The sequence below is a fragment of the Miscanthus floridulus genome, chromosome 6, assembly GCF_019320115.1.
Source record: "Miscanthus floridulus cultivar M001 chromosome 6, ASM1932011v1, whole genome shotgun sequence".
Classification (NCBI taxonomy): Eukaryota; Viridiplantae; Streptophyta; class Magnoliopsida; order Poales; family Poaceae; genus Miscanthus; species Miscanthus floridulus.
In genome coordinates this window covers 124,608,061-124,631,652 of record NC_089585.1, presented here as the reverse complement: position 1 = coordinate 124,631,652, position 23,592 = coordinate 124,608,061, and the positions used below count along the sequence as shown (strand labels likewise).

General features: G+C 42.4%; 1 protein-coding gene across 1 annotated transcript; it reads left to right on the top strand.

Moving 5' to 3' along the window:
* The first annotated feature begins 4,809 nt into the window (after nt 1–4,809).
* On the top strand, nt 4,810–23,571 carry LOC136456869 (probable ubiquitin-like-specific protease 2B). Its single transcript, XM_066456853.1, is given in 17 exon segments — nt 4,810–5,501; nt 5,590–5,668; nt 5,742–5,791; nt 6,456–6,659; nt 6,747–6,804; nt 15,997–16,105; nt 17,021–17,089; nt 17,482–17,610; nt 18,746–18,806; nt 18,808–18,947; nt 19,027–19,082; nt 19,164–19,257; nt 19,718–19,797; nt 20,913–21,043; nt 21,639–22,010; nt 22,103–23,405; nt 23,408–23,571. Coding segments are annotated over 17 exon segments (3,120 nt in total). The 5' UTR covers nt 4,810–5,369; the 3' UTR covers nt 23,461–23,571.
* Nucleotides 23,572–23,592: the final 21 nt, after the last annotated feature.

Below are 23,592 nucleotides of genomic sequence, written 5' to 3'. Positions count from 1 at the left end.
CCGTCGCTAGGGACCTCGTTTCCTAGGTGAGCGGCCTCCGTGCGAGCGCGAGTGCGGCTATTGCCAATCTGTCCGCCTCCGCGCGAGCATTGCTTTCTACATGACGCAGGCCAAGAGGGCCCGTAGGGAGGACAAGGAAGAATACAGAGTGGCAAGCGGGCCCTATTTGTCAGCATCTACTTGAATGAATTTGGGGGCTTAAATTTAGGTACTGCTGCTAGAGCAGAAGTGAAAAAACTATCCCAACAAAAATAGGGGGAGCACCCAAAATCAAAAGTAGTGGCTCTGATTTGGGTGTTCTTGCTGGAGTTACTCTTAGAGTCTGTTTGGTTACATGAACTAAAGTTTAGTCTTTGTCATATTAGATGTTTGATACTAATTTGAAGTATTAAACTTAGATTAGTTATAAAACTAATTGCATAGATTGAGACTAATTTACGAGATGAATCTATTAAGCCTAATTAGTTTGTTATTTGATAATATGGTGCTACACTAAATACGTGTTAATGATGAATTAATTAGGCTTAATAGATTCATTTTGTTATCTGTTCATGTTTAGTCCTCTAAACTTTAATCCCTACTTCCAAACATGAGAAAAAATCTACTTAACCCCCCATCTATCAACCATGGTCTACTTCACTCCTCAAACTATAAAATCGTCTATTTTACCTAGGGATGAAAACGGATCGGATACGAACGGATATCACTCATATTATATTTGTTTTCATATTTCTGTTCGGATTCGGATTCGGACACGGATAGCATTTGGATACATATACGAATACGGATTGACTCGATTATAGATACGAATAATGAGTATCGAATACGGTATGAATCGGATTCGAAGAAGGTCGGATACAAATATCTATTCGGATATTGAGTAAAAGCATCATATATATATATATCATACGTGCACAAACCATTACACCACTCTATGAGTCCATAATCCATCTAGATTAAGCTGAAAGACTAAAGAGTAAAGCAACAAATAAGATAAAGATACAGATATATTATACATCAAACATCATACAAGCACCAATCTTCGCGGCATGAGTAGAAATAACCAAGCTCATGGCTTCATGGGTCTCATGGAGTCATGGTCATGGATTTAAGATCTACAATCCTTATATAGGCCATTTTTTTCATTTGAGAAAGTTTGAACAAAATGTAGTTCAAATTTCACAAGTGTGTGACATAGTTTTAGAAAGTCTATATGAGATTCAAGAATTTATGACTAGTGTTTGATAAAACTTTCTCAAATGGGAAAATGAGCTATGTAACAATTGTAGATCTTGCTGAGATAATCAAACTTGGTATTCAGAGTTTTTTCATCTGAGGTCATTTAGTGTCTCATTTGAGCAAGTTTGACCAAGTCAAATTTGGTCAAATGAAAAAACAACACTTTAACTCTAGTATTATGAACTCTAAATGACTTCAAATTGAAAAGTTTTGAATACCAAGTTTGTTCAACTCATCAAGATCTACAATTCTTGTTTTGGTCAACTTTCCATTTGAGATAGTTTGGACGGTTTAAATTTGTGATTTTTAAATTTCGATGCTTACAAACTAGTTTTCGGAACCCTAGATTGTCTCAAATTGAAAAGTTTTGAATACCAAGTTTGTTCAGCTCATCAAGATCTACAATCCTTATATAGGCCATTTTTCATTTGAGAAAGTTTGAACAAAATATAGTTCAAATTTTACAAGTGTGTGACATAGTTTTAGAAAGTCTGTATGAGATTCAAGAATTTATGACTAGTGTTTGATAAAACTTTCTCAAATGGGAAAATGAGCTATGTAATAATTGTAGATCTTGCTGAGACGATCAAACTTTGTATTCAGAGTTTTTTCATCTGAGGTCATTTAGTGTCTCATTTGAGCAAGTTTGACCAAGTCAAATTTGGTCAAATGAAAAAACAACACTTTGACTCTAGTATTATGAACTCTAAATGACTTCAAATTGAAAAGTTTTGAATACCAAGTTTGTTCAACTCATCAAGATCTACAATTCTTATTTTGGTCAACTTTCCATTTGAGATAGTTTGGATGGTTCAAATTTGTGATTTTTAAATTTCGATGCTTACAAACTAGTTTTCGGAACCCTAGATTGTCTCAAATTGAAAAGTTTTGAATACCAAGTTTGTTCAGCTCATCAAGATCTACAATCCTTATATAGACTATTTTTTCATTTGAGAAAGTTTGAACAAAATGTAGTTCAAAATTTACAAGTGTGTGACAGTTTTAGAAAGTCTATATGAGATTCAAGAATTTATGACTAGTGTTTGATAAAACTTTCTCAAATGGGAAAATGAGCTATGTAACAATTGTAGATCTTGCTGAGACGATCAAACTTTGTATTCAGAGTTTTTTCATCTGAGGTCATTTAGTGTCTCATTTGAGCAAGTTTGACCAAGTCAAATTTGGTCAAATGAAAAAACAACACTTTGACTCTAGTATTATGAACTCTAAATGACTTCAAATTGAAAAGTTTTGAATACCAAGTTTGTTCAACTCATCAAGATCTACAATTCTTGTTTTGGTCAACTTTCCATTTGAGATAGTTTGGACGGTTCAAATTTGTGATTTTTAAATTTTAATGCTTACAAACTAGTTTTCGGAACCCTAAATTGTCTCAAATTGAAAAGTTTTGAATATCAAGTTTATTCAGCTCATCAAGATCTACAATCCTTATATAGGCCATTTTTCATTTGAGAAAGTTTGAACAAAATGTAGTTCAAATTTTAGAAGTGTGTGACATAGTTTTAGAAAGTCTGTATGAGATTCAAGAATTTGTGACTAGTATTTGATAAAACTTTCTCAAATAGGAAAATGAGCTATGTAACAATTGTAGATCTTGCTGAGACGATCAAACTTTGTATTCAGAGTTTTTTCATCTGAGGTCATTTAGTGTCTCATTTGAGCAAGTTTGACCAAGTCAAATTTGGTCAAATGAAAAAACAACACTTTGACTCTAGTATTATGAACTCTAAATGACTTCAAATTGAAAAGTTTTGAATACCAAGTTTGTTCAACTCATCAAGATATACAATTCTTGTTTTGGTCAACTTTCCATTTGAGATAGTTTGGATAGTTCAAATTTGTGATTTTTAAATTTCGATGCTTACAAACTAGTTTTCGGAACCCTAGATTGTCTTAAATTGAAAAGTTTTGAATACCAAGTTTGTTCAGCTCATCAAGATCTACAGTCCTTATATAGGCTATTTTTTCATTTAAGAAATATTGAACAAAATGTAGTTTAAAATTTACAAGTATGTGACATAGTTTGAGAAAGTCTATATGAGATTCAAGAATTTGTGACTAGTGTTTGATAAAACTTTCTCAAATGGGAAAATAAGCTATGTAACAATTGTAGATCTTGCTGGGATGATCAAACTTGGTATTCAGAGTTTTTTCATCTGAGGTCATTTAGTATCTCATTTGAGTAAGTTTGACCAATTCAAATTTGGTCAAATGAAAAAACAGCACTTTGACTCTAGTATTATGAACTCTAAATGACTTCAAATTGAAAAGTTTTGAATACCAAGTTTGTTCAACTCATCAAGATCTACAATTCTTGTTTTGGTCAACTTTCCATTTAAGATAGTTTGGATGGTTCAAATTTGTGATTTTTAAATTTTGACGCCTATAAACTAGTTTTCTATTTGAGAAAGTTTGGACGGTTTAAATTTTGAAGCACTAAATGATTTCAAACGAAAAAGTTGTAAATAACAAAGTTTCATAACTTTTTGAGATCTACAATTTTTATTTTGATCATTTCTCCATCCAAGATCGTTTGAATAATATCCGGATAATATCCGTTTTTAAATATTCGGATATATCCGCCGGATATCCGATATCCGCCGGATATCGATGATAAGATATCCGTTTTAGTATCCGTATCCGAAAAAAATTACGGATATCCGAGTAACTATCCAGATAAGTGTTCATATTTGTTCGGTCGAACGGACGGTCGAATAAATATCCGTACCGTTTTCATCCATAATTTTACCCTCTGAACTTTTTAAAACTGTCTATTTTACCCCCCAAGCGGGTTTCGACGGTGGTTTTGCTACAGTAATGGTGGTTCTGCTATAATGATGGTGGTTTTGTCTTTTTCTTTTTTATTTATTTCTGGTGAATCTTTAAAAAATCATAGTAAATCACAGAAAAATTATAAAATGGAAAATCTAATTTTGTTGGACTCCACATGAATAGATATACACAATGAACATATAATATGATATGCTTTAGTACAAAATTTTTGCTGTAGTTTTAGATTAATTGAAAAATCTAATTTTGTCTGTAATTAATTAGAACAATTCATAGCTGCAGCTTCTGTGGTCCAATTATGGTGAAATTTTTATGGTAGGCTAATTATTGTATGCTTGAACTATAGTAAAAATTCGTACTCATTAGACCATGTATAACTTAGTTATAGATAAATTCCAATTAATTATAGACAAAATTAGATTTTCCAATTAATTTAAAGGTACAACAAAACCTTTGTATTAAAGCATACCATATTATATGTTAACTATATAGATCTACTCATGTGGAGTCTAATAAAATTAGATTTTTTATTTTATAATTTTTCTATGATTTATTATGATTTTTCAAAGATTCAACGAAAATAAATAAAAAAAGAAAAAGGTGAAACCACAGGTAGCGTAGCAAACCATCGTTACTGTAGTAAAACCACCGTCGAAAATTAAAAAGTTTGGAGAGTAAAATAGACGGTTTTATAGTTGAGGGGTGAAGTAGACTATGGTTGATAAACGAGGGTTAAGTAGACTTTTTCCTCCAAACATGCCCTTAGTCGTTAGCCCAGCGCTGGGGCTGGGGAGACGCCGGGGATCCCGCGGCGCATCACCAACTGTTCTTTCTTCTCCGCCGCCCCACCGCTCCTGCTCGGACTAGCACCACCGCCCCACACCTCCCGTCGCGCCGCCGAGCGACGGCGCGCATCCGCCTCATCCGCTCCGTCCCTCCCGCCCTGCCTCCCGCGCCGTCTCGCCTCTCATCGCCGCCCCGCCTCCCTCCGTCGTTCCTGGCCGCGGGGCTTCTTCTCCGTCGCCGGCTACGCGCGTGAGGAGGGAGGAGGAGCCGCAGCGCGTGGATCCAGGCGCAGCGGCGTCCATCCCGCGTGAGAAGGGAGAAGGAGCCAGTGAGATCTACTTTTTTCAGCTCCTCCATCTCTCGCAGCTCTCTCTCGGTGCGTTTTGCGGAGATTCGTCGGTAGCGACGGCGGGGCAGTCCCAGGCTCGCGGCGGCGTCAGGGATACTTAATTGGAAGCGTTACCTGTCCGCTTAGCGCTTCAGCGTGCTTCAGCGTGCGCTTAGTGCCGCTTTTTGGAACCCTGAGCTTAGTAATGGCGACTTCGGCAATCTATACTGATCGTATCAATACCAATGCTTGCTTAGATGAATATCACATGTCTGGAAATCAGCCTGTGGAAGAAATGAGATTTGGCAGTGCACATCCCTTTGAGCTTCCATCAGAAGTATATATTTATTTTTTCATACAATTAAGTATCCCTTTCTGTTCACTGCATTTTTTTTGTTAACTGTTAGTTGTTTGTCTTCTACCAGGGAATGGTAGCTGATTCTGAGGAAGAAAGCATGCCATCCAGCCCTGACACTTCATCTACCAGTAATTATGATGTGCCGGGTAATATGCTCGACTTTTGTAATGGCCTCTGCTTGAACTGTGTTCAATTCTGGTAATCATTGTGCAATTCCAGGTTATATGGAGCAAAATTTGCAGCATATCTATAATTCCTATGATGCGCTGGTATGTCTCCTTAAATTATAATTTGTGATTGTACGGTAAACATTTTGGATAAAAAATATTAGATGTCCAATACAACACCGCTTCTGTTTGTTTGTGCTCGCATCTTGACATCTTCTCTCTCTTTCCCGATAAGTGGTTAGCTACAAAAAGGATCTTTTTAGGTGAACATGTCAAACCTTTTCAGTTTATTTTCTGAGGAAAGCTTGAGTAATTGCATTGGAAGCAATTCATAAGCTGTGGGGCCATACATTAAAATTAATCATCAGGATTTTGATGCGTGCAATTACTGACCTTGGTATACAAGCATGATTTATGAGCCTTTTCTTTAGACTAGTTAAGTGTGAGTTGACCTACATCCTGATGTCTCTCTTCTTCTTCTGCACTGAGTTATGTAATATACAAATTTGTATAGGCAACATGTCAAGGCCACCTAAAATCTTCTAGTATGCTTTTTAAAATTTCAGTACCCTGCCACGATAGAATTTCGTCGTTTCCCCTTCAAGGTTACTCTAAACTGTTAATTTATATGTTTGATCTTTTTCTTAGATTGCTGCAATTTTAGATGCTTAATATATTTTATGCCACCTTGGTCTGCTAGATTTTGGACCACTATGTTGCTTAAAGCCACCGGCACTTGTAATTTTCTTCTGGGGCCTCTTTTTAGGTTGACAAAGCAGGACTGGTTGTACTTAGTCCTGCCTTCATGACATGTGACAAAACTTTGTGTCTTGAACCTCACCTTACTTTCTCATTGGACGGGATCAAGATTGAGTATTTGGATTTAGATTCCTTGGAAGATGAGAAGTTGGTAGCTCTACAATGGGATTTATCTAATATTATTTCCATCAGTTGTAAATGGGCTCAGAGTGTAAGCAATTCACTTTATTTTACTGTTACTATCCCTATTATTTTGTGTCTTTCATAGTTTTCTTTACCAATTTATCATCCTAACCAGGTTGGATCTGCCTTAATAACACTCCTTGTTGGATCCGAAGCAGAAACAGGAAATGCAGGTATCATATGTGTTCAAGATATTGTATTCCAGATTTATCTGCTTTCCTCCATATTTCAATGCTGATGACATATATCTGTTATTAATACTAAAGCGGCAACATGAATCTTTGTCCGTCGTTTTTTTTGTATTTGGTCACGATCATTTTTTTCGCTCATCTGTCTTTTTATTGGGGTCACATTTTTTTCTTCGTCAGTTGTTTTCTTTTTGCCTTTTCCCCGATTTTCCCCTCTTTTCCCCGTCGTTTTTTTTCTGTTCTCACATGCTTGTTTTTTTTTTGTTCTAAGTTTTCTTTGAACCCTGTGAAGGGGGAGCGGTGGCCGGTGTTTTGGATGAAACCAGGAGTACAAGGGGAACATAAACATAATTATAACAAAATAATAATAAATATGAAAAACATTGATGAAAAGGCAACATCATGGGCTTTCGAACCCTTGACCCTTCCCTTAGGAGGCTGATGGTTGAACTAATCAAACCGTTAACTGAGATTTTGATCGGTTCGTTGTTCAGTCTGGTCTAAATAACTTTGCCCCTGGGCTGTACACATGCATTAGTGGAATCTGCAGCGAGGGCGGCACATGGAAATCGAGAGAGGTCTAGTTTTCATGTTTGATGGAAGTGTAACAATATTCCTGCCACTAGCAGAGGTCAACATTAGTTTTCTGTCTTCGATAGAAAATTCTATGTGGTCCCCTGACACATTCTCGGTGACCCGAAAGTAGTATGATGTTGTAAAATATGACAACAGTTTGGCTTGCACAATAGTTTGTATATTTTAAGCTTATAATAAGGTGGCTAAGGGTGTTTTTTTTTTTCATTTTCTGTTGCACTGTTGCGTGTGTTTTGTTCAGGAAAAATGTAAACTGAGGCTAATACTGAGTGGCAAAGTAACATCCGTTTCCATGTTCATCGAGTTAGATTTTATTTTTAATTTTCACATGTTTATTAGCTAGCTTGAAATATTATCAAGTACTAAGTACCATAAGTTTGAGGTGATTTGAACATTTGGCATTGCCATCCTTTTTTTATCTAAAAGATATATTGGGTGTTGACTAGAAAAATTACCTGTGCATTGCAACAGCAAAACGGACCAAACAATTAAACACGTGCACATAGTTCTTGTAAGAATGGTGTCACAGAGAATACAAATGAGAAACATGTAACTATTACCATTTACAAATGAAATAAGACAGTCAGCAAATTCCCATTACTTAGAGTCAGAGGCAAGGTGGGTAAATAAGAAAAAGGTTTTGGGGACAGATTGGTGGTGGTGGCAGGCACAGCATCACCACCAACTCCTGTTTTAAGTAGCAGAAAAATGTACCAGTTTTGCACATTTTCAACCTTCAAAAGCCTAGCTCTAAATATGCCACTATAATGGCGGCTTATTATGCCCACTAATGGCGTCTAATAAGCCATATTTGTCATTAGCATCCCATTACCCTTCCAATTCGCTTCCCCACACCTGTCACATTGTAGTAGTTCTGGCAGTGGCTCTATGTTAAACCATATGCTTTTCATGAAGTTCACGCAGCGGCTAGCAGCGCAGAGTGGAGAGCGCATTGCCTCTGCATGGTTTAGGATGGTGCCAGATGCATCCTGTCTGGAATGCATCCTACCACTAGGGTTCATGTTGGTGGACATGGTTTTCAAGGAACCTCCTATGTGGCATGTCAAGGTCGGTGATCCCATTTGGCATGTGCTGTTGATTGTTGACAGCTGTTCCCTTGCTGCTGCCGAATTCCCCAGACTGCGTTGGAGATGAGGTAGCTTTAGGCGTGGAAGGCACTTGTGGAGGTGCGTAGTTGCTGATGATGTTGGGGCTGAGCAGTGGCGGAGCTGGTCAATTTCTATGCCTAGGGCCACTATCTAAATGCCTAAACAACTTATACCAGGCGTCCAGGCCTAAGTGCCGATAGTCAACAGTGGTTCTAGGATTTTCACATTAGGTATAACAAAGAACAGAAAAAACACATATTTCTTTTGGGTATAGGTGAAGGAAGGCTCATAAAAAGAACCAAATAGTTTCATAATCTATACAACATAATGGTTTATATAAATTATAAACTAAACGTGAAATACTACAAGTTGATTGGAAGATGGGTTTGTTGAAAATGAGAGGTTGTGGCTTTATCAGTTATCACCGACTTGTAGAAAAATGGCTTTTATTTTTGATAGATCAATTATAAGCGTGGAATCATCCAAATATTGATTTCCTGCACTATTTCTTAGCTTATTCATCTCAAAACGAATGTAGGCACTATCTAGAAGGTAAAATATTCAATCATGAGGCTGAATCTCCCTCCTCACTGCTAGAGGTAGCTCTAGCTGCTGCACTCACAATTGGCGGACCACAACGGGGAACTAAATAGAGATTGGGGAATGCGTAATTCTAATACCTTCAGACCTGCTGGAAGTGCTGGCTGTTGTCATGCTCGCCAACGCTCGCAGACGGTCGTTCGTCTACATGACGGAACGAGATCGGGAGCACGGCGCGCTGAGCACAGTCGCACGGCCTCTGCTAGCCACTCCCTGCCCATGACTGGCTCGTTCATCAATTTGGCAGCACCGTCGCTCACTGCTCATCCTCGATTGGCCAATTTGGCCATGGCCCCACCCAATATGGCCACTTCGCCACTGGATTTTGCCATGCCGCCGGTGCTACCGCGCTAGGGTATCGTATTGCGGAGAACGGCCAAGGGCCAGCTGCCTACCTACGAGTGCCGTCTGCGCAGAGATAGAGAGTGAGCAGGCTGCTGTCTTGCTGGGCCATGAGATTCAATGGATTGGGCCATAAATTTTCGACAGGGTAAGTGCACTTTTTGGGACACGCCCTAGGCCCATATCCGCCCCTGGGGCTGAGGGATAGGCATGGTAGGACAGGTGACGGCAAGAAGAGTGGAGGTGGAAAAGGTGGGGCAAAGATTCAGAGCTACTCTCTTGACGTTTTTTTACATGTATGTGTGAGATGTTTCTGGGCTTGTTGGCTACTGTGGGATAGGGAAATAGGGATAGCCGGGGAGAGGTGGTTCTTTTATCTTTTGCCCTTTTTCCATCCCTCTGTGTTTGCCATTTCTATCTAATCACCTCTAGGTTCTGTTTTTATGCCATCCATTTGTCAAGTGTTGAGCACTTCTGTGGTATGAAGGTGGTAGATTGCCTCCCCTCCATTTACTAACTACAGTGATTTCACGGAGGAGCCGGAGCCCCTGGGAGCTATGCCAAACACAGCCTAATAACCATGATTCGGGGATTGAACTTAATTATCTCCAGATTGGGGTGCACCAACTTTGGGTGTCCTAGATAGCATCGCTTCTGAAAGCAATAGAGATTGCGTGGAATATTAGATTGGATTGATTGGAGAGTCCTATGTACATATATATAGGGAAGAGGAGATCTTGTGGCTTATAGAAACAGAACCAACAGAGATCTCCTCATATCTCTCTAACCAAATATAGTCTAACCAAATATAGGGCTGGCTGGCTATACCAGGCACAGGCCCACCATACACGCACAACACATATACATGTATATTCTAACACGCCCCCACAGTCACAGCATCGATGGGTCGAACGTTGAGACTGGACCGAAACTTCGTGAAGACAGCAGTAGGCAAGCCTTTGGTAAAAATGTCGGCGAACTGGGACGTCGTCGGGACGTGAAGAACGCGGACAGCACCAAGAGCCACTCGTTCTCGGACGAAGTGAAGATCAATCTCAATGTGCTTGGTACGCTGATGCTGAACAGGGTTGGAAGACATGTACACGGTGCTGACATTGTTGCAGTAGACCAATGTGGCATGGCACAGGGGTGTATGCAGCTCAGACAACAACTGGCGCAACCAAGAAGCTTCGGCGACGGCATTGGCGACCGCACGATACTTAGCTTCAGCACTGGAGCGAGAGATCGTGTTCTGGCGCTTGGAGGACCAGGAAATCAAAGTGTCACCGAAGAACACCACGTAGCCCGAGGTGGACTTACGAGTGTCAGGACAGCCGGCCCAGTCGGCATCGGAGTAGACAACAAGATCAAGCTGACTGGACGCTCGAATGTGTAACCCCAACTCCAAAGTGCCACGAACATAGCGCAATATGCGCTTCAAAGCTGCAAGGTGAGGCTCTCGCGGATCATGCATATGAAGACACACTTGCTGCACGGCATAAGCAATGCCCGGCCATGTGAAGGTGAGATACTGCAGAGCTCCTGCCAGGCTGCGAAAATCCGTAGGATCTGCAATGGGGTTGCCATCAGCTGAGAGCTTCGGGTTGATATCAACCGGAGTAGAGCAGGGCTTGCAATCTGCCATACCAGCACGATCTAAGATGTCCAGCATATACTGATGTTGAGATAGGAAAAGACCACAGATGGTGCGCTGAACCTGCATGCCCAGAAAATGATGGAGTTCTCCCAAATCCTTCATAGAAAATTCCCGCTGAAGCGCTGCAATAATGCGCTGGCGCAGATCCGCTGAGGAAGCAGTCAGCACAATATCATCAACATAGAGCAGGAGATATGCAGTCTCAGAACCCTGATGATAAACAAATAAGGATGTGTCCGACTTGGCCTCAACAAAGCCCAACTGGAGAAGGAACGTGGCGAACCTACTATACCAAGCACGGGGCGCCTGTTTCAGTCCGTATAAGGACCTATTCAAGCGGCAGACAAAATCCGGGCGAGAAGTGTCCTCAAATCCTGCTGGCTGGGCGCAGTAGACTGTCTCGGAGAGGGTCCCATGGAGGAATGCATTCTTCACATCAAGCTAATGAACTGGCCAACTGCGTGAGACAGCCAACGAGAGAACTGTGTGAACAGTGGCGGGCTTCACAACGGGGCTGAAAGTCTCATCGTAGTCAATGCCTGGGCGCTGGGTGAATCCACGAAGAACCCAGCGCGCCTTGTAGCGCTCGAGAGAACCGTCTGCCTTGAACTTGTGTTTGAAGACCCACTTGCCAGTCACCACATTAGAGCGCGGTGGTCGCGGAACTAGATCCCAAGTGTGGTTGACAAGCAGAGCTGAGAACTCCTGCATAGCTGCACGCCAATGGGGGTTAGCAAGAGCAGCACGATACGTCCGCGGGATCGGCGACAGGGAGGTCGTCTGAAGTGCCGCCGGCTGTCGGAAACCGGCTTTCCCACGCGTCCTCATGGCATGCTGATTGGCCACAGGGACGATGGGAACCGCCCCAGGTGGAAGGCGAACAGCAGCAGCAGCCGGTGGTGGTGGAGCAGTTGGAGATGGAGGCCGTGGGCGACGGCTGTATGTCACCCGAACTGGTGGGACCGGCGCCGTAGCAGCCTGCCCATCCCAGCGCTGGAAGCCGGGTGGAGGACCAACAGGGCGACTGCCCAGACCAGCCGGCTGGCTGCTGGAGGGGCTAGCTGCTGGTGGTGCACGTGCCTGACTGCCCAGACCAGCCGGCTGGCTGATGGAGGAGCCAGCTGCTGGTGGTGCATGACCGGCTGTTGCAGCCGGGCTTGCTGTAGATGACGCGCCAGGGGCCAGGGGAGCAGCAGCAAGCCATGGGGCGCTGCTCCCTAGAAACACAGCCGCACGTGGCTGTGCAGCGGCGGCGCCGGGAGAACCTGCAGGCATAAAAAATGACGGCACTGGTGGAGCCATCACAGGGTCAGTAGAGTCCAAGAACTCGAAATCCTGGGGAGTAGGACGAGCGGAATCCTCAGAGAAGGGAAAGGATGTCTCATCAAAGACGACATGCCGGGATATGATGATCCGGTTGGATGACCAGTCAAGACAGCAGTAGCCTTTGTGATGAGGGGAATAGCCAAGAAAGACACACAAGGAGGAGCGGGGGGCGAGTTTGTGGGGAGTGGTGGCTGAAAGGTTGGGATAGCAACGGCACCCAAAAACACGAAGATGCTCATAAGAGGGTGGAGACCCATATAGTACCATATGAGGGGTGGAGAAATTGAGTGTCTTGGTAGGGAGAATGTTAAGGAGCAGTGTGGCGGTGGAGAGGGCCTCAACCCAATAGGCTGGAGGGACACTAGCCTGGAACAGGAGGGAGCGAACAACATTATTGATGGTACGAATAATGCGTTCGGCTTTACCGTTTTGGGAGGAGGTGTATGGACAAGACATGCGTAGCTGCACGCCGTGAGAGAGGAAGAAGGCACGGGAAGCATGATTGTCGAACTCGCGTCCATTGTCGCACTGAATACCCTGAATAGAGACACCGAACTGTGTAGCAACATATGCAAAGAAGTTAGACAGGGTCGAAAAGGTGTCTGACTTAAACCGAAGTGGAAAAGTCCAGAGGTAGTGCGAAAAGTCATCAAGAACGACAAGATAATACTTGCATCCAGCAACACTTGGAATAGGCGAGGTCCACAAATCGCAATGTATTAATTGGAAAATATGAGTGGTTCTGGAATTGGACGCATGAAATGGCAAACGAGTATGACGCCCCAACTGACAAGCATGACATAATGTTTGACTAGCACTATTATTACATGGAATAGCAGACGATTGGGCTAGCCTAGACAAGACTTCATGACCGGGATGACCAAGACGCTGGTGCCAAAGCGAAGGACTGGAAGTGGCGATCAGAGTAGAGGCAGGCTCCTGGAACTGTAGTGGGTAAAGGGGACCGGAGCTGTCACACCTGACGATCTCTCTCCGAGAATGTAGATCCTTCACAGAACAGCCAAGAGGGTCAAACTCCACAGAACAATTGTTATCGGAAGTAAACTGACGTACCGAAATAAGATTCTTAATAAGGCCAGGAGAAACAAGGACATTATTAAGATGAAGGTTATGAGGAAAATTGGTAACGCCAGTGGAAGTAACGGGAAGAAGGTGCCCATTACCGACAACAATATGGGATGGTGATGATGAAAGTGGAGTGAAGGGAGCAGTGACTGTACCAGCATCAGAAGTCATATGGTTGGAGGCGCCGGAGTCGAAGTACCAGTTGCTGGATGGGGGCTGCTGCAGCGACATCGTTTGGAAGTTGGCAGCCAAGCTCGCCGCATCCCAGCCTGGGGCGCCAACAGCCGGGCTGTAGAGGCCCGCTGGGGGCAGCGCCCACTGCTGCACGCCCGGGTGGACACCCCAGCCCTGCTGTGCGCCGGCCAGCAGTGCATGAGGCATCTGCTGTCCGCCTGGAGGCTGCTGCACGCCGCCGAGGAGAGCGTGAGGGTGCGGGAGCGTCGATGGCCGGGGTCCAGGCCACATGTTGATGGACCCGGTCCATGGTTGATGAAGATTAGGCCAAGGCGCCGATTGCTGCCCACTGTTGGGCATTTGGCCACGGCCACCACCACCGCGCTTGCCGCGCCGGGCGCGCTTGCCCCCCCCCCCACCGTTGGAGGGCTGCTGCTGACCCGGCGGCCGCTGCTGTGGAGGCGCGGCTGGAGGTGCTGGAGGAGCAGACGGCGGCCGCGAGCCGCTGGAGGGGGCGGCAGCCCCGGACATGAAGAGCAGTAGCCGGCGCAGTCGCCTCCATGGTGAGCTCTTCAAGGAGAAGATCATTGCGGGCCTGCAAAAAGGAAGGGAAGGGATGCCCGCGACGAAGGTGGAGCCCAATGGCTTCAAAGCGGCCATTGAGACCGCGGATGAGGTTTAGCACAAGCGTGCGGTCTAGAACGGGCTCGCCAAGGTCGCGGAGAGCATCAGCCATGCCCTTGAGCTTCCTGCAATAGGTGGTGATGTCTTGATCGCCTTGCTTGAAGTTGCGGAATTCCGCGTCGAGGTGGAGGGCGCGGGTTTCGCGATTCCCACGGAACTGGGACTCGATGGCGAGCCATGAGACACGGGCAGTGTTGCCCGGTTCGATGGCGGTCTCGGCGAGGGCGTCGGTGATGGTGCCGCCGAGCCAAGTCCGAACGACGTAGTCCATGCGTACCCAATCCGGCGAGGTGGGAGTGGACACGTCGGAGAGAACGTGACTCTCCAGAGAGTAGCGGCCGACGACGTGGAGGAAGGACTCGCGCCAGCGCCCGTAGAACGTCGAAGAGACGTCGAGGACGAGCGGCACAAGGAGACGGATGTTCTGCACAGCCACGGCTTGGGCATGCAGATTGATCAAGGCTGCGGCCTCGTGCTGGAGGAGAGCATCCTGGAGGGGATCGTCGCCGGCGTCGGAGTCTTCGCCGCCGGAACCGTCGTCACTTCCAGGGAGGGGTTGGGTCGCAGCACGCTCGAGGGCGGCGCGAGCCAGGGCAGCGCGGAGGCGAGTGTCGGCGGCGTCGCGCTCAGCCTGCGCTGCAGCAGCCACGCGGTCAGCCTCAGCCACGCGGGCGAGGGCAGCGGCGTGGCGAGCCTGGGCCGCGCGCTCGCGGTCCTCCTTGGCGAGGCGAGCAGCGTCGGCATGGGCGCGCTTCTCCTGGGCAGCGATGGCTGCAGCACCAGAGGCGTCGGTGAGGATGCCGGAGGCTGCGCTCGAGGGCTGCGGAGCGTGCGGCTGGGGAGCAGGGGGTGGAGGATCGCCGGCCATGATTGGTGCTGCAGAGGATGCGCACGCGAATTTGCGGCGAGCAGGAGCGGAAGGGAACCCTAGACTCGTGATACCATGAAAGCAATAGAGATTGCGTGGAATATTAGATTAGATTGATTGGAGAGTCCTATGTACATATATATAGGGAAGAGGAGATCTTGTGGCTTATAGAAACAGAACCAACAGAGATCTCCTCATATCTCTCTAACCAAATAGTAACAATATAGGGCTGGCCGGCTATACCAGGCACAGGCCCACCATACACGCACAGCACATATGCATGTATATTCTAACAGCTTCGAGTTCCAACTACTCAGCCAATCCATGCTTTTGTTCACTGCCTACCCATGGGGGGGGGGGGGGGGGGGTGTAAAGGGGCCATTACGATTATTTACATATTACATAGCATAATTTTGCCTTCTATTCTTGTAGATTGAGAAAACTCTTGTGCTTTCTTGCGAAAAGCTTGAACTTAGACATTTTTAATGGAAAATCTCAAATTGAGGGTCCAATGACTGTCAAATATGCCATTTTCCTTGAGTTATGCTTGCTCTTTCCATTTGTGGTGTGGTCTCAAGATGTTTACTTAGTTCATTAAAAACGACAGTAACTCTAATGGATAAGTAATAAGCAGCTTATATATATGTGTGTGTGTGTGTGTGTGTGTGTGTATTGTTGAGATTGAGATACTCCTTGCTTCTTACCAACTAGCTTGATTTTCTTCTTATATTCGACAGGTCCTGTTAGAGCACAATTTTCTCTTGATGACTTACAATGGCCAAGGAGACAACAGAAGATTTGGGAACTGGAACCAAGATATCAAGAAATATGGAAAGACATCCCATCGTAAGTTGTGGGATAACGTTTGTACTTGCTGAGTGCTTAACTGACCATGCTACCCTTAATAATTAAAGCAGATGGTTTTGTTTTTTGTGCTAACATATTAGGTAGAGAACAAACAGTAGTTATATCAAATTATCAATTCACTATCCAAAATTTATAATAAACTTTGTTAAGTTTGATATTGCTCAGATTTGGCAAATATTAAATATCAGATGTGGAGAAATATGATGAATCATGGATATGCAGTGTCTATTAGAATTAACTGTTAATTTATAAGGGCCTGTTTGGATCCATTAGTGCTAGCAGTTAGCAGCTAAATGAATAGGTGAGGATCCAAACTGGCCTGGTTGGTGGAGAGACACTAACAATTACTTTATTTCATTAGTTGTTGGTGGAGAGGTGCTAATAGGTGCTAATAGTTCATACACACCTCCAACCAGCTATCCAGCCACCTATTAGCTGGTGTATCCAAATAGCCCAGCCCCCTGCTAATAATTAGCTAGCTAATAGTTAGCAGCTATGAGCTAGCTTAACACTAGTGGTTCCAAACAGGTCCCAAGTCTAGACAAGCAAACACATAGCAGAAAGTAAAGCAATAAATTGAGTTCTTTATTCGCTGATTTACCAGATGATGCATGCTGCAAATTGCAAACTCTAGTAACTTTTAGTTATTTTTTGGACAATATGCTAGTCTATTGGGCTTTTGTTTGGATATGGATGTCAAGTCTCAAGCATGGGCATAGAGCCATAGACCATGGCAGGGTAAATATTATTGTAGTCAGCTGCTTGATATTTTTTTGTTTACTTATTTACACTCTTAATGTGAAGTTTGCACCTTTTTAAAGATCAATTTCAATTTTGGCTGTTTTATTGTGACTACTTTAACAATTGTATTGTTTAATTGCACACATTTTTCAGAGATGATTTTGCATTGGAGAATTGGAGCATCGAACCCTGTCTGTTCTTCCCCAGGCAATACTTTTCCAGGTGATTATATGACAATTGCACAATTTGTTCTCCGTCTTGCCTGTTATTTTTTCCCTTTTTTGTGAGAAGTCTTGATACCTAAAAAAATTAAGGCTTCACAACATTCATGTCAGCGGTCATATTGACAATGTTTATGCCATGGTAAATTTCACAGCATTGTATCTCCATTTTAGTTTGTGTTTCACATCCTGACAAAGGATATTCTTTACTATACTCGAACTCTATTTGAGGCAATATTTCCAGTAAGGCAAATATGTATATTTTCTGTTCTGCCTGTGCTATTATTAACCTGAAGCATCTATGTACTCAGAGGCTAAAGTTATTTTTGCATGTTTGGCAATTTGAACTTGTTATACTTATTTTTTTCCTGTTATTTGTTTTCATTGGTTCAGCACTGAGGACTTTGAAGATGTTATTTATCCCCAAGGAGATCCTGATGCTGTTTCCATTAGCAAAAGAGATGTTGAGCTTCTACTTCCTGAAACCTTTGTCAATGATACAATAATTGACTTTTATATCAAGTAGGTTGAACCTTTTGTTGGACAGCATCTTGTCGTTATAGTTTTAGTTGTTAAATATCCTATTACATTTTTGTACTGCTAGTAATATTTGTACATCTTGTTTCCTGTTTTTTTCCAAGCACATATATTTTTGCTGCCTTAAGTTGATTGTGGTGGAAATTGTTATTTTTGTGTGTGTTTGTGTTGAAATTTGTCACTATTATGCAGCTGGTTGCTGCATTATGGTTTGATACCAGAAAGTAGGAACTTTTGAATCTTTCAACTTTTTTTCTTACTTTAATCTAAGCAAAGGACCGAAGACTTTAAATTAGATTCTTGATGACAAGTTAAATATTCCACTTGTTGAGGTGTATGAAGAATTGAAGATTAAAAATGACACATGTATTGAGAACAGTGTACATTAAACCATGTTTACTACTTTTCCTTGCATTTGGATATGCTCTGTTTCTCGACTATTTTAATGCCTGGCTGCCTAATGCAGATTTATAAGATTACTGTAAAAATTCTCATGCCCCAAACATGATATGAAATTACATGTTATGTTTGTATAAAAAATTGCTCTTTATGTGCGCTGAAAAGTCACTGCTCAGTGCTCACCAGAAGTCATGATAGGAAAGGACCCCCCCCCCCCCCCCCCCCAAAAAAAAAAAAAACTTGAACAAACAACTGGAGAGAACACTGACTGCAAGGCCGTTTCAAGGAAAAAAAAAACTTTGGCACACAAAGTTCCACTCAAAATAGGTTCAAAACCGGGGGGTGGATGTATGTTCTAAAAAAAAACCTCGACCTGCAGTTCGGGGTGGGGAGGGGGGGGGGGGGGGGGGGGGGGGCGTGAGACAGACGAGGGGATTTTTTTTTTTAACCCCAGCCTGAAAATTCGCTCCCACGGGAGTCGAACTCAAGACCTAAGGAGTGCTACTCAAGCCACCTAACGAACTCAGCTAGAGGCCCTTTCGCTGGATTTGTTCTTGGAAGGAAACAAAGATGTTTCCAAGTTATTAATATGAGGTCTATCTTTCTTAATTAGTAGTAAGAGAAACATGGTCACCATTCTTTATTATTTGTTTTAACATTTAAGTTGTTCTGCAGAGTGTTTTTACTCGCATTAAATGAGTCCTTAATTTATGTTCTGCAGATACTTGAGCACAAGAATTGAATCTACCGTGAAGCGCAGGTACCATTTCTTTAATAGCTTCTTTTTTTCGCAAGCTGGCAGATCTTGACAAAGATCAGGGGAGAGCTCCGGAAGGTAGAGCAGCCTTCTTACGTGTTCGCAAATGGACCCGCAAAATAAATGTATTTGACAAAGATTTTCTGTTCATTCCTGTCAACTTCAAGTAAGAACCTTCTGACAACAAAAATTATGCTTATGTGATGATAATCAATGTAATCTGTTATTATGTGCCGTTGTTGCAGCTTGCATTGGAGTTTAATTGTCATTTGCTATCCTGGCGAAGTGGCGACATTTGAAGGCATGTATATAAATTGAAAATGGCATCTTTGACATGTTTTTAGTAGTTTTTTTTTTCTTTAAAAATGTGTTTTTGCTTCAGATGGTGATGCAAAGGTCTCAGCTAAACTCCCATGCATTCTACACATGGATTCACTTAAAGGAAGTCACACTGGACTCAAGGATATCATTCAAAGGTAAGTCTATTTCCAGAGGCATGGTAGATTTGCTACTTTTGTTTGACCTGTGCATAATTGTATTTACGATTGAGGGATCTAGATGATATTTGAAACACACACAAACTATTTCCTTTCAATTTTTCTGATTTTAAAATGTTGTGGACTTTGACAAGAAGGGTCTTTACAAAAGATGTGAAGGACCCGGGGTGGGGGGGGGGGTGTAAAAACAGCAGTCCTACTACCTGAACTTCGGTATGAAGATTTTTCTGGGTCATAGATTGCCTGGGTTAGATTTAGCAGTGACTGTGGCTTACCTAGAAAAAGGTAACAGTCAGTTCTATGCAACATCTATTTTGATCAGGGCACTAACTGAGAATGATGGTTCTTTGGCCCATAACTTCTGTTTCTTTTGTCAATCCACACTCTGTGATCAATATCTGGTGGATCCTATGTGAAGTTTGATTCTCTCTGCCACAGTTTATTTATGGGAAGAGTGGAAGGAAAGGCACCCTGAATCAGCATCAGATCATTCAGACAAGTTCTTGAACTTGAGATTTGTCCTCCCTTGAGGTTCGTACATAATAAGTTTCAGTACCTGTTCTAAATCCCTAGGTGAAATTCTTAAAAGTACCCCGCATTCACTTCTGTGGCTTCAGATTTTCATTTGTTGTTTGAAGAGTGCAGGAACTTTGAATCTTTAATCTATAAATACAAATAGTGGTGGAGATAGATTTGTGTTATTACTTCGTGTCGTGGATGATTGATTTTTCAGGGTATTTGTAACAAACCCCTCTATGGCCTGTATGGTCAGATCTGTCGTATAATGGCCACATTTGACCATATTTACATGTATATGTAGGTCAATTCCCCTAATTTGGACATGATTTTTGTTCACGCTTGCATCCTAATTCATATTCTTTCCATGTATCTAGCAATTTTTGGGTAATCAAAGACTATCAATCTTTGGGTACAAAATATGCAATTGTTGGCATAAACAGCATCTGCTAATTGTCTAATTTGCATTAGATTAAGTTGATCAGATTTGTGCTCTCTGTTTCAACTGAAATTGCAGTCAATAGACTGCTTGACTGAATTCCTTTGATCATGCACATTGTATATTCGCTGATCTTGGCTTATCCTTCCCCACATGAATTTATGTCTGGACTTGTTTCATGGCACACTTCTGCTTATATGTACAAAGTGTTGGGTTTATTTGGTTTATCACATTTTTCTGGAGAAAAAAATCCTGGCCACAGTTAACACTGTTTTTCTCCCATGAATGTGTACTGCCAAATTTTTGTGTGGTGGTTTATAGTGAGCATGGTATATGCATTTAAAGAACTAGAAGGATACTCCACGCATTGCTGCGGGAATTGCAGATGATTTCAAATGAAATTATACTACTTATATTTACTTACATGAATAGATAAATATCATAATGCATGTTAGTGGATGGTGTAGCACGCTGACGTTGACAACTAAATGTATGTTAGTGGATGATCTGGCTTGCTAATGTGAATAGCTTGAATGAAGACATAATTGCATATACTATTGGGCTGTCACAATCACATGCGATCACAGCCTTTTACATGTATGCTAACCAACACTTAGAATTTTACCTTTTCTATAACTTTGGTGTTTTAATTTTGGATTGTAATCCAATTATGTTATATTTGCGGTGCAGCTCCCTCAGCAGGATAATTCATATGATTGTGGCTTGTTCTTGCTCCATTATGTGGAACTATTTTTGACAGATGCTCCAAGTAACTTCAACCCTCTGAAGATTGATGTATTATCTGGCTTTGTGAGTTCCAAAGTCTTAATTTGTTTTCTTTGTTGTTTAATGGCATCCTACTGTTTCTCTGCCATTCTGAAGCAAGTAGTTTGCTTGGTCTTCAAGCTCAATGTTAAACAATATGAGTATTTACAATCTTCAACTATAATCCTGATGTGCCTTCATATGTTGGAAATATTCTAGTACAATTATCAATTAAGTCAGTGAAAATTGCACTGCTCTAACCTAAGTACAGTTGGTGAATTACACAAGTTAAACAATATGAGTATTTACAATCTCACAGAATTATGAGTGTTTGATATTCAAATTCGTAGTTAAATTACAATGATAGATATTGTCTGAACATTTATGTATAAAAAGGTTACCTTTACATTCTTTTATAGCTTTTGTTAATAAAACTTTTCCTTGGCATTAGTTTTGTTTGACTACGGCTTTCTTTTTCTTTCACTATTTTGTTTGTGCTTTGGACATTTAATTCTGGTTTTCTTCAAATTGAGTCATCACAATATCCTTGAAGAGCAAAGTCATTCTCTGAAATATTTTGAGTTTGGATTTTAATAGGTGTATTAATTTCTTGAATTTTCACTCTTAATGTACTTTTCAGCTTAGTGATGATTGGTTTCCACCCCCTGAAGCTTCTCTCAAGCGTTCGGTGGTCCGAAAGTTAATTCTTGAGCTGGTGACTGGATCTTTTCAGAATCATCCCATGCTAGCTTGTGGTGGTGAGCAGCTTGATGAAAGACATCAAAGATGCTCAAATGCTGAACCGGAACCAACTAGAGAGTTTCGTGCTCAGAGGTGCTCTGCTGGTGAACCTGAAACAGTTTGCACAGTTGATGACGGGACTCGTGAAATTCAGCCATCCAAGTCCATCTGTTTAAATGACTCCAAAGAAAAGGGGCTACCTACTTCTGGATGCATGTTGGACACTGGAAGTCTTCTAATTGTCGATGTACAGAATCTACAAGAGTCAGAGGTATAGTTATTAGCTGATAAGTTTAAACTCCTATTTTACTTTGCTTGAGCTTGATTACTGATACCATGATGTGTTATATTGTTTGGTAGCAGGTGTGTGCTCCAGTCAAGGATACTATTGTTTGCCTGTCAAGCCAGGATGGGAAAAATGAGCCACTTGTATCTAGCAGTCAACTTAATATCAGATCATATGCCCCAGAAGATGATGAAGTGCTTAAGGAATCAAATCATGTGGTAACAGATAAGGAAAATGAGAAGTCTTTGTTTCTTTCTCTGGACAATGACCAAAAAGTTCACAGCCAAGCAGAAGCTGAGGTGCAGGATATTATGGTTTCTACAAGCTGCTCAATCTCTGAAATTTTTGCTCAGAAAATTACCAGCAAAGAACAGTCCTTTAAAAAAAGCATAGAAGTTGGGGATGAGTGCTTTATACCTTCTCAAGATATGGATTATGTTACGATGTTTGACTCCAGCAAAGATGACAATGGACCAAATCCAGAAAGAATGACAGCTGAAGGTGATTGTGTCGATCCTCATGATGATCTGGATTCAGTCACACTAGGTGATATTGGCAAAAATGTTGTAGACAATGCAATCATTGAAGATGTGAAGAGTATTAACCCAACTGCAAGCAATGTCAATCATGGTGAGCTGTATGTTTCATTGCAGTTGCCAGAGGGAAATGCGGACAATGGTATGACTGGTGTTAGCGCAGCTTCCTCAGACTTAAAAGAAGGAAATATTGAGAAAGTAGTGGCAGGTGCCTCTGCACATGAAAGTGATATAAATGCCAATGGTAGCTCTGAGTTGAAAATAGGAAATACGGACAGTGGTATTACTGGTGTTAGCACAGCTTCCTCAGACTTAAAAGAGGAAAATATTGACAAAGTAGTGGCAGGTGACTGTGCACATGAAAGTGATATAAATGCCAAGGATAGCTCTGAGTTGAAAGATGGAAATACTGATAATAGTATTACTGGTGGTAGTACAGTTTTCTGTGACGAGAGCGAGGGAAACACTGACCAAACAATAGCAGGTGATTGCGGAAATAAGAGCGATTTAAATGCTGATGGTCAGGGTGCTGACAAATATTTAGCAACTGACAGTGTTCTTCCTTGTGAAGATGACACAACCTGCACTGATGGTGTGATTCTATCACTAGATTTACCCTGTAGCATGAAGAATGAAACAGTTTCCAAGAACACATCTTCTGATGCTGAATTGCCTCTGCTTGATGGCACCTGCGAACTTGTAGGTAGACCTTCCACGCCAAAGAATGGCATGTCTGAGAACACATCTTTTGATGGTAAAAGGCCTGCGTCTGATAGGACCTTGGAAGAGAATGAAAGAGTTATCCCCGGTGATGCAAAAACAGAAAGGCATTACAAGCGACGGAAGGTTTGGCCTTAGAGAAACAAAGCTCCTTCTCAGGAGCAACTTCTACAGATTAGATTTGGCTGGTGTGAGGCCTAGTTTTAGCTTGTGATATATGTAACCCGTCTAGTCCTTGGCAATATGCTGTGATATGACGTAATGTCACTAATGACCATAGAAATGAGAACCCCCCCCCCCCCCCCCCCCCC